The sequence below is a fragment of the Pinus tabuliformis genome, chromosome 5_2, assembly GCF_031772625.1.
Source record: "Pinus tabuliformis cultivar Carrire ecotype Pingquan chromosome 5_2, CPIR1, whole genome shotgun sequence".
Classification (NCBI taxonomy): domain Eukaryota; kingdom Viridiplantae; phylum Streptophyta; class Pinopsida; order Pinales; family Pinaceae; genus Pinus; species Pinus tabuliformis.
The window spans coordinates 724,726,941-724,738,554 of NC_142306.1; the positions used below are offsets into that span (position 1 = coordinate 724,726,941).

An 11,614-nucleotide genomic window follows, 5' to 3' on the forward strand; every position below is an offset into this window, starting at 1 on the left:
GGAGCTTCACCTTCCAGTTTTGACACACCTGCCGTATCCCCGGCCTTAATGTCTATTTTTTTCCGTGTTTTTCACATATATTATGACCTTGACCTCGCCATATTTATATATACACTAACGCAATCCACCCACAACGATATCAATAACGTAGAGATAAATTAGATCATACAATTTTTTTTGGGCTAAACAATAATTATAATATATCAACATGCGTAGAATGGTTGTAAATCGATTTCAAATACGGAAATTTTAAAAAGTCTAAATTGGTGATAGGACTTGTTTTCACACTGCTTGTATTTTTGACAGGAATCTCACTTGGGAGAACCTCCAGAAGCGCAATTGGCATGGGCCAACCTTTTTCCCCCTTTGCAGAACAAATTCTGAAAATAATTTACATCTTTTTCTACAATGTCCTCAGTTGATTTGGCAGACCTCATCTGCGCATTTTGGTTTCGTTCTCTTCAGCGCCCCTTTTATCTATGAAGCATTCAAAGAATGGAGCAATATGCATTGTAAGTGGAGACCCATTCCTTTGCTATCAATCTGGGCCATATGGAAATGGCGGAACATGATGATTTTTGATTCCAAAAACGAACCGTTTTCTAAAGTATGTGAATCAATCCTCTGTTTATATGAGAAGCTAGATCGGCCATGTCAATCAGTACACAGACAAGGTAGGATCGGACAGACCAACGAAACCTATGGATATCCCTGTGCCTTTTTTGATGGTGCTGCCCTGCAGAATACTTGCGCCTGTGGAGTTTCCATTATCCCTGAAGAAGGTCAGTCTTTTGACATCTATTGGAATGGTGGACCGGGAACAAACAACAAAGCAGAAATTATGGCCTCGCTGGACTCCTTTCTATCTCTACCTTCATTGGTCTTCAAAACCTTCATATTTTTGGAGACTCGAAAATCACCATTGACCATGTGCTATCTAAACATATTATAAAAAATATACATCTCTCCGAATGGTTGAATAGACTCGAGGCATTGTGGTCCAACAGGAAAGACTACACAATCTCCCATATTGTCAGGGACAAAAATCGGAGAGCAGATGCTTTATCTAAGATGGGGTTATCATTGCCTCAAGGTATATGGAGGATGCAGGTTACAGTGGACAGCTTTAGCCACCAGGTCCAAGACTTCCATGCCTGGTATATAGTTTTTCTATTTGGTGAAAAAAGGCACCTCCTTAGAGTCACCTCCTTACAGTCAGATTGAAATGAAATAATGACTAACAGTAAGTTTGGTTTCATCCCATAATGATTAACTGATATGGCATGAAAATAGGTTAATATTTCATTTATAAAAATAAAAAAAAATAATAATCTACACGTATTTAATTAAAAAAATACTTCTTAACCTACTAACACACATTTAATAAAAAAATACTTTTTAACATAATAACAAACTAAAAGAAAAATCATTTTACGAAAATAAAAATCCCAACCAGATAACATTGTACAGCTATATTGTTACATGCATAGAGCGAATGGAGTCACCAACACAGTGAGTTTGATGTGTAGGGTCTGAGATTGAAAGCCACTCGATGTACGCCTTTATCAGATAGGGAGGAAAGCCTGTCATTGCTTTTCATCTGTACAGAAATCACATACGACTATTGACCGAGATTAGAACAAGTGTAAATCGTGAGGGAGGAAATGGGAAGCCGGTAAGTTAAGCACCCGACCACAAGATCGACTTAGTTCCATTGAATCTACAGAAGACAACAGTGGTAGGAAAAATCCGTATGATAAGGGAGAAGAAGCCTATAATTGTGACGCTACAGATGCATGGTCATAGAAGGCCAACCAGAGAGACGCAATTTATATATACATACATGTATTTGTTTAAAAAGAAAAACGAAATATGGTATATAATTAAAATTAGCACAACTATATATTAAAAAATGTGGTGGTAATTAATATAAGTCAAGAAAGTTTTTTTTATTAATATCAAGAAGTTAAAGAATGTGGTGGTTAATATAAGTCAAGCTTTTTTTTATTATTAATATCAAAAAGTTAATTCGATTGTTATACAATTATATTTATTAAAAAAATTTAATTTAAATACCTAATTTTTAAAAAATAATATGATTAAACCTGAAATTTATTTTTCTTTCTGCCTCTCATGTAAATTATCTGAAATTTTATAAATTTCCTAACCATATAAAAATTATATATGAATAAAAATAAAATGTAACATATAAAAAATGGTCTTTTGTCCTACCATGAAACCTTAACCCTTAAAGTGTAATAGGCTAACTCAATCTTAGAGTTTATATAAAGAATGGTCCTTTGTCTTACCATGAAACCCTAACCCCCATAAAGTGTAATAGGCTAGCCCACTATATAAAGAATGGTCCTTTGTCTTACTATGAAACCCTATCCCCTAAATTGCAATAGGCTAGCTCAATCCCAGAGTTTCTTCGAGGGACTCAATATGCCTTTAAAAAAAATACCATGGGATTTATATCATTCCCCTTGAGCTTTTTACCATGGGCTTTAATTATTATTTTTTTTAATTTTTTTTTAACATAATCGGATGCTGTTTTATATTCCAAAAAAAGGTTGAGGAGGCTGAACTCCTGTGTTACAAAGCTTTATGCCAGGAAGCAAAGAGAGGAAATGTTGCGGGGAAGACAAAATTCCTCTTTGTTCCTGCCATTTTTTACTTCTGAAAAACCTAGACAAGTGTAGATTCTAATGAACTGAAACAACAGAAAACAAGATTTACAAGGCATGCTCAGTCTATGTTAATATGGCTGATCTGTCGAGCTGTAGATTCTTCGGGCTTGATATCAGCTTCAGCATTCTTGAGGCTAGATGAGCTGGTATTGACAGCTTTCCTATTTTCCATCATAAACTTCAAGATTTCGATGGATTCCTATGCATGACTGCACTTGTTGGAGAGATCGTTGAACTGCACTTGGAGCAAAGAGATTCTATGGAGGAACAGGTTGAGATCAGTTTCATACTTGTCACTGGTGAGCCGGGTATGATTGTCGATCTTGGCATCCAAAATCTTCTGATGGGCACGAATTTTATCCAACTGAGCCTGAAGGTCGATGTAGTGGAGACAGTCTTCATTTCTTGCCAACGCTGTAGACTGAATTTGATACTTGGAGCGCTGAGAAGGCCAGGAAGCTGATTGATGATGTAGCTGCTTGACTTGGTTGCTCGAAGTGGGAGCTGTGAAATCCACGAAGCAGGGGTGGCTCAAAACAAAACTGAGTACAAAAACAGACTAAGCAAGAGCAAAGAACTTAGAGCAAGAAGGCAAAATAGGCAAAATTAGGGAGGGTGACTCAGAGCGAGAAAGAGGGATGACAGGCTCGATCTCAGCATGAGAAGAAGACAAGATGCGGGAATGAAAGGAGGAAGGGGCATATAAGAAGGGAAGGATTAACAGAGGGCCTGGCAAGGGAATGTAAGGAGAAGCAGAGGAAGGGAGACGAGGGAAATCACAGGAGAGGGAAGGATGAGACAGGGAGGGATGGGCGACAAGATGGAAATCGGCTGAGCAGATCATTGCCAGCGATTTGATGGGATATTCAAGATGATGCCGAATATCAAGACAGATTTTGGCAGAGGTGAGGATCTGAAAAATTCTTGATAAGGCGCAGATGTCAAAGTCATCAGAATTACTGCAGGTCGGATTGAGACAATAGATGATTTTGGTCATGGGAGATGATGCTGAGATTCAACTGAGTTGCAAAGAAGATTACCCAAGGGTCTGCCGCAGGCTCTGTTGGCATGGGAGTCGGCCTCCTTATTGAGGGTGCGGAGGACGTGGAAAAAGCGCAGATCTGTCATTGATTGACCGAGAATTTGACAACGGCTAATGGTTTGTTGAAGAAGAACATTGGGAGACTTTCTATTATGAGCCATTAAACTGATGACTACAGCCGAGTCACCAAATATCATTGTTGTATCTATACCAATTTTATGGAGCTGGACAAGCCCCTGATATAGAGCCAAAGCTTCAGCCCTATTATTGGAGATGGGGCCAAGCCCCCATTCATAGGTAACAATGCATTCCCCATTGGCATTGAATATGACTCCTCCTGCCCCTGCAATTCCAGGGTTAGATTTGGAAGCACCATCAAAGAAGAGATAGTAGATGTTGCAATTTCTGAGCCAAGTTGAGAACTCTTCTTCTTTTAATCTTATTTTCCAGTTATGGCTAGCATTGTTGAGTAGGTTGTTGGTGATATTCCTATTTTGGTTACTGTTGTTTTTGTCCAGAAAATAACCAATGAAGTTCCACTCTTCGACACAGAGGCCAGTGATATCAATATTCCTTTGGTTTTTGGCAGAGATGGTTTCTAAGGTGAGGCTCCTTGCCTTGTTGCAGAGTTTTCTTATGATCGTTTCCTTGTCTTTGAAGACCCTGCGGTTTCTTGCCAGCCAAATGTTCCACAAAAGAGAATAGGGAAGAGTATCCCAGACCCTTTTAACTATATTATTCTTCTTATGCTGCCACGGATAGTTCTTCTTCCAGAGTTGCAGAACTTCTCCTATGGAATTCTGAGAGTTCCAAGGAATATGGTCGGTGAAGGATATTTCTCTCCAACAGGTGGTAGCAAAGGGGTAGGCAATGAAGAGATGTTGAATGGTTTCTTCAGCAGCTTGACAGTTCGGGCAACGGGAAGGGCCACTAATTCCTCGTTTTTGCAAATTTTCAGAGGTGAGGATTTTCCCTTTAAGGAGAGTCCAAAGGAAGAATTTAATTTTAGGAAGGGCCTCAGACTTCCAAACAGTTTTCCAATGAGTCCAAATGGGCATGGGATGATTACTGTTGCAAATGAACTGGTGGGCAGCTTGAATTGTATAATTGGATCCAGATGGATCCCAGTGGAAGTCATCTAAACCATTTTTTTATAGGAGCTATGCTATGAATATGGGCTTGGAGAATAGAGAAACTTACCTTCAGATCTATGGGAATTGCCGGAAAAGTCCAACCCATCCATAATTGGGATTGGGGATCCCACTGGGAAATCTGATCCAGGTGCTGAATGCCTATGTTGTTAAAGGAGAGGATTTGATCAGCTCCAACTTGGCTATTGATAGGTTGTTGTCCCTTAATTTTATCAGCTCCAATTTTAATATTAACGCCTCCCTTGGGAACTTAAGATATGTTCTGAGCCATAAAGGGGATTGCTTTCTTGCACAATCTCCAAGTTTTGGAGCAGTCTCTATTAGGAATGTCGTATTCAAGGAGGTGTTGCCTTGGGAAATTTAAATATTTAGCTTCCAACACCCTTTTCCACCAAGCAGAAAGGCCAGTGATAAGTCTCCAAGCAATCTTGCCACCAAAAGCTAGATTAAGGAACTTGGGAGATCTGATTCTGAGGCCTCCTTGATCTTGGGTTTGAATGACCTGCTTCCAGCTAACAAGATTGAACTTATTTTTGTCATTTTTCCCTCCTTGCCAAAGAAATTGGTGGAGGATGATTTCCATTTTATGATGAAAGGAGGTAGGAGCTTGGAGGAGGGTGAATTGGTATAAGGGAAGAGAGGAAATACCTGATTTTAAGAGAACTAGGTGACCTGCTGGGTTGACCCAGATGGAGCCCCATTGCTGCACTTTCCTTTTCATTTTGTTTATTATAGTATCCCATACTTCTGCCTTTAATGGACCAACACTCACTGGCATGCCCAGATAAGTGAAGTGCTTCCAATCATAATTGCAAGAAACTCCGAAGGTATTGGCGATATTGTGAAGGACTTGAGCTGAAGTATTCCATCCATAAATGCAGCTTTTCAACTGATTAACCATTCCTCCAGAGTATCGCATATATTTGTCTAGAAGATCTTTGAAGCACCGGGCTATTATATTGGAAGCTCCTCCAATTAGCAAAGTATCATCAGCAAATTGAGAGTGATTTATATTCTTTACCCCATTCCCATATTTAATGCCTGTGATGAGGCCGACCCTCCGATTGAAGTCCAAAGCTTTGCTGAAGGATTCAGCCATCAAAATGAAAAGATAAGGAGAGAGAGGGCACCCTTGTCTTAGACCTCGAGATGATTGGAAAGCAGTTCCAGGTCTGCCATTAACAAGAGGAGAGATCCAGGGGCCAGAAATGCATGCTTTAATGAGGTTCAAAAAAGACACATCAAACCCCATTTTCTTTAGTACAGCAATGAGGAAAGAGTGCCTTACTCTGTCAAAGGCATTAGCAAGATCTAATTTAAGAATAAACCCTTTCTCTTTTCTAGACTGGCTCGAATGGATAACTTCTTGGACAAGGAGGATAGCATCACTGATTTCTCTATTGGCCAAGAAACCTCCTTGGTTTTCAGAAATGAGGGAAGGGAGGAGGGGTTTGAGGCAAGAAGCAAGGATTTTGGTCAGGATTTTGTTAGAAGAGTTGCAAAAGGAGATGGGTCGAAAGCGAGCAAAGGAAGAGGGTCGATTTCCTTTGGGAATGAGGGCGAGGTGGGTGGCATTGGTGAAGCCTCAAATTTTGCCCTTTCGTTGGGCCTATTTGATCATTTTGATTAGATCTTTTTTTATTATTCCCCAATAAGCTCGATAGAAGCAGATGGGGAAACCATCTGGGCCTGGAGCTTTGTCAAGCTGGAGGGTCCAAATAGTTCTTCTTATTTCTTCCTTTTCAATCTCCTTGTTCAAATTGTCATTCACTTCCTTGCTGATCTTGTTTGGGAGATATTGCAACAGATCTGTATAATCTTCCTCCTCTTTTGTTTCGGTTAAGAGAGCTCTGTAGTGGTATATGGCTACCTTTCTAATAGAACCTTGGGTGTTTTGACAATTTCCATTTGCATCCAAAACAGAATTTACATTATTCCTTATTTTTCGGATAGAAGCCTGCTTATGAAAGAAAGCAGAGTTCTTATCTCCCCCTTACAACTAGAGCTGCCTCGATTTTATCCTCCATTTATGTTCCTCCTCTTTGTTTGCACGACACAGTTGTGAATAAAGATCACTCTCCTGGTCCTTGTTCTCCTGTGAGAGGCCATGTTCCTCTGTTATTCTATAGATATAGTCCAGTTTGCTCTTTATCTCTTTTTTGGTCTTCTCGGGTTCCTTATAGCAATTTTTTGTCCAATCCTTTAAAGCCTGTTTGGTATTTTTTAGCTTGGTTTCCCATATGTAACCAGGGGACCCTTCAACGTGCTAGAACCAAGTGTTTTGAACGATCTCTTTGATAGCTAGAATGCAATTCCATAGAGAGCTATATTTGAAGGGAATGGGTCCAAGAGGACAATGGGTTTCTAGAGTAAGAGTTATAGGGTGATGATCAGAAGCTGAGAAAGGAAAGATGGAGGCATAACCAGCAGAGAAGGAGGAGAGAAACGTGACATTCACTAAGATTCTATCGAGCCTTTCCATAATGTTACCTTTACCCAACCTGCGATTGCTCCATGTATACCTTCAATTGTTTGGAGCAACATCAATGAGATCACGATCCTCCATGATGTTTTCTAACTGAACTCTATAAGGATCAAGGGTGAAACTACCTCCTCTTTTCTCATTAGAATCAAGTATAAGCTTGAGGTCTCCCCCGAAAATAGTATTATTACTTTCTTCTGCATCTATGTTGGCCTTGAGATCATCCCAACAACACTCCTTATCTTTGTAGTGATTAGGAACATAGATATTATAGATGACTATAATTTGTCTATCTGTTTTGTTTTCTAGAATGGTTTTTATCCAATGCTGGTTAACAGTGTCAGTTATATGATTCCAGATGTTGTGGTTCCAGAGAGTTGCAATTCCTCCAAAGGTGCCCCTTGATTCACTAATGCTGCCATTATACTACTTCTGCTGATCAATAATTCCAATCATTTCTTGCTGACCGTGTTTTGTTTCTTGTAGCAAAAGGATTTCTGGTTTCTCACCATGAATAATATCTTTTAAGGAAACTATTTTGGGGGGGTGCCCTAGTCCCTTACTATTCCAAGATAGAAATTTCATCATTGGGTATGAGGGGTATGGAGAGGTGCTCGCCCCCCTTGATCCTTGTAGACTGTTTCTTTATCATATTGCCCTAGAATGTAGGATTCTATAGGATTCCGAGTGCCTATGGCTATATCTTTCTGAGTGTTCTCATCTCTTTGTTGCTTAGCTGAATTCCTACCCAGCCCATGTTTTTTTTGAGAGTCACTAGTTGCTCCATGCTCTTTTGAGGAACTCCTGGTATGTCTAATAGGAGGAGGATCAAGGGAAGGATGGGAGGAGATAAGCGAAGGAAGAGAGGTTTCGAGGGCATCGGCTTGGAGTAAAGGAGGGGGGGGGGGTAATTTCGACAAGGGATAGGACAGAAAAAGGATTGGATGAAGAGGGGGGAGGAAGATGAGAGGGAGGCGGGAGGGAAGAGTTGGAGGGGGACGAAGAGGAGGGGATAGCTACATTATGAGTTGGAGGGCCAACTTCAGGAGGAACTTTGGGCATGGGGACCGTCTTTTTTTCTTGAACATTTCCCATTGATTGTCTTGTGAACCATTCTCAACATCAACAAGCTTAGTACAACGATTGGAAAAATGGCCATATTCATGACATACCTTACATTTAAACGGGATATGCTCGTAATCCAGCTGCTGAATATGACTCCAGTCATCCACTTTGAGTTTGATGGCTTCAGGGAGGCCTTTTCCTAGATCAACTTCAACACATATGCGCACACAGGCTTGCATATTATCTTTTGGCTCACTGCGATCAATGAATCTGCCAACTGCATCTTCAATTGCTCGAACCGATTCATCTCCCCAGCAATGGAGGGGGAGATGAGGAAGCCTAACCCAGACTGGAACAGCGCTAGGAACGTCCAATTCTGGATCAAAGTCTGGAGTCCATTTATTAAGATATAGGCCTCTGGAATCCATGAAATAAGGGCCATTTCTGAAGACTAGGTCCTTGTCTTCTCTAGATTCAAAATGAAAGGTGAAGTACCCTTTCTCACAAAATCGAATGGATATTTTGCCTTGTATTTTATCAGACCAATTTCTTTCGACACATCTTTGCACAGTCTTCGGGGATGGCCAGAGACCCGTGAATTCACCACTGAGGCCTCTTTTTGCTAAAGAAAGGGTAGCCATACAGGGAAGCGCTAGGGGGAGATTGACTTCTTGAAGAACATCTAGTTTTTTGACGAACTTGGAAATGGTTGGTCGAGGGCGCTATAGAGGTAATGATTTTACCAAGTTAGAAAAAGCTTGTTGGGCATCAACCGCCTTCGGTGTAGCGTCTAGAGGGGCCATGGCAGAGAGCTGAAGGCCAAGGTAAACGCAGAGCGACTTGACCTAGCAGGGGCAGAGCAGAGCGCACGCGCGGACAATTTTTCGGCTTTAATTATTATGATTATAAAATTCATGTTATTGTGATATTATGTAATGATTGTGATTGTGTATATCTATTGGCAGTTTCATCTTTGTGCATTTGCTAATCATTTAGTGAAAATGGACTATTATCTTTGTGAAAGAAGAGAGAATATAGTTATAACTTATAATTTCATTATCTCCTCATTAATGAAAGCAGTACAAAAGAAAATAGGTATGTATTTCTTATTTGTGGACTAGTCTCTTAATCCAAGCTTATCAACTTTCAATTCAATGTAGATAAACTACTAATCATAATACCACTAAGGATTTTGGACATGAATTAGTGTTGTATTCATGATTTTCGTAGCCTTATTCCTTATACGTATATAATATCTGGTCGTTATGAGTGTGTCGTTCACTATATAACAATTTTATCATTATAAATATTTATATACAAATTGATAATAAATATTTATATAAAAATTTATATTTAAATTTGATATGTCTTTTAATACATATATAACTAGCACAACCATATCATTAAATGTGATTAATATATGTTTATAGACAAATTGATAATAGATATTTATATAAAAATTATATTTAGATTTAATATGTCTATTCAAATTGAGTCAGACATACATATAACTAGCACAATCACATTATTAAACATGATTAATATATACTCATAGACCCTAATAGATAGGGATTCAATATTAAGATTAATATTAATAACAATAAATATATAAATATAATACTAATACAATAATAATACTTATATTATAAAATATTGTTTTCATTATATTCTAAATATATTAATAATTATAACTATGGAAATTTATATTATTATTATTATTATTATTTAATAAATATTGATATTATTATCCAACAAGACTATTAACTATTGAAAAATATCATATTATAACAACACTCTAAAAAGAAATGTCATATAACAATTGATAAATAATATGATACAAAACAAGAGTTGCAAGGTAGTTTAGCCCCTCCCACTTAAGTTAGAAATTTTGTTACGAGAAAAATGCCATAAAATGATAATCTACATTGGCCAATGCTAAATTAATAGTGGTCAATAGGAAAACTTAATCATATAGTTTTGCATTGGTAGGAACTAATAAACTGAGATGTGAAGTGGATAAATTAATTGTTTAATGAAGCCTAAGGACTTGCACAAATTTTGATGGGTAGTAAACACTAGTAGGTTTACACATTTATAGTTTTACTCCTACATAAGTGTTGAGTAAAACATAAATAATAGTGAGAAGTAAATAACGTAAATATATTTATTTACATTTTATTCTCGTCTCTTTTTTATTCAATGAATTATTTAAATTATGTACGGAAGTAACTAATGATAAATATGTTATTTGTGTATGTATATTTTCACAGCCCGTAATCATGTTGAAGTAAGTTTTAATAAATTAATAATAATAGATTTTGACCATAATTTAAGAATAAAAATATTTTTTTACATAATTTAAAAACAAATAAAAACATTTTAACCAAAAAATTAAGAAGGTACTAATAATAATGATAATAATAAAGTAATAATAAAATAAAATAAATTATAAAAATACAAAGAATTGGCCTATCATTCTATTCATTAAATTAAATTAATTTAAAAAAATTCAATATAAAAAATCATAAATTAGTTGTAAAGACCAATAAAAAAAATGACATTGATTATAAAGTGTTAAGTGATTAAAAAAAATGATTGAAAAGACCCATAATAAAATTTTACTTTTTAATAAAATTATTATGAGTTTAACCAATAAAAAACCCCAAGCACCTAAAATATAAAAGATGTTATCGAGCAGGGGAAAAAAATAAGGTAGTAAATTTAAGAGAGGAAAGAAGGGGGAGGGAGAGGAGGAGAGAGTAGAAAAATTCATAATAAAGAAAGAGGAAAGAAAGAAAGAGAGGGGGGGTGGGGAAAGAGAAAGACAAGTAGAAGACAAGGAGGGACCAAGAGAAGAGGGAAGGGGAAAACAAGGAAAAAATGGGTTAATGATAGGATGGGTGAAAGACAGAGGTGGTGGATAAGAGGCTTCCACGAGTCACTAATCTTGTGCCCATTTTCCCTATTGAAAATTTCATGGTGCTTTTCAATCTCCAAGGCTTCATGAATAAAGTGGGTAGACTCAAAAGGCGTTGGGGCAAGGATTTTAGTCCAGTCAAAGCTAATAAGTTACTTGGTCTTGAAGGAATGCTCAGTCAACGCTGAAATCTGATTTTAAAACAAGGTTGTGGGCTATATCAGTGATGTGTTCCTTTAACCTAGCTTTAAAGGACCTACTTGTTTC

General features: G+C 37.6%; 1 protein-coding gene across 1 annotated transcript; it reads right to left on the bottom strand.

The window, feature by feature from the left end:
• Window positions 1-6,492: 6,492 nt before the first annotated feature.
• Window positions 6,493-8,858, bottom strand: LOC149161252 (uncharacterized). The gene is made up of 2 exons (XM_089434815.1): window positions 8,538-8,858; window positions 6,493-6,840 (listed from the first exon to the last, which is right to left on the bottom strand). Exons 1-2 carry the CDS (start codon window positions 8,856-8,858, stop codon window positions 6,493-6,495), a joined length of 669 nt encoding a protein of 222 aa, XP_089290941.1.
• Between the last annotated feature and the right edge of the window lie 2,756 nt (window positions 8,859-11,614).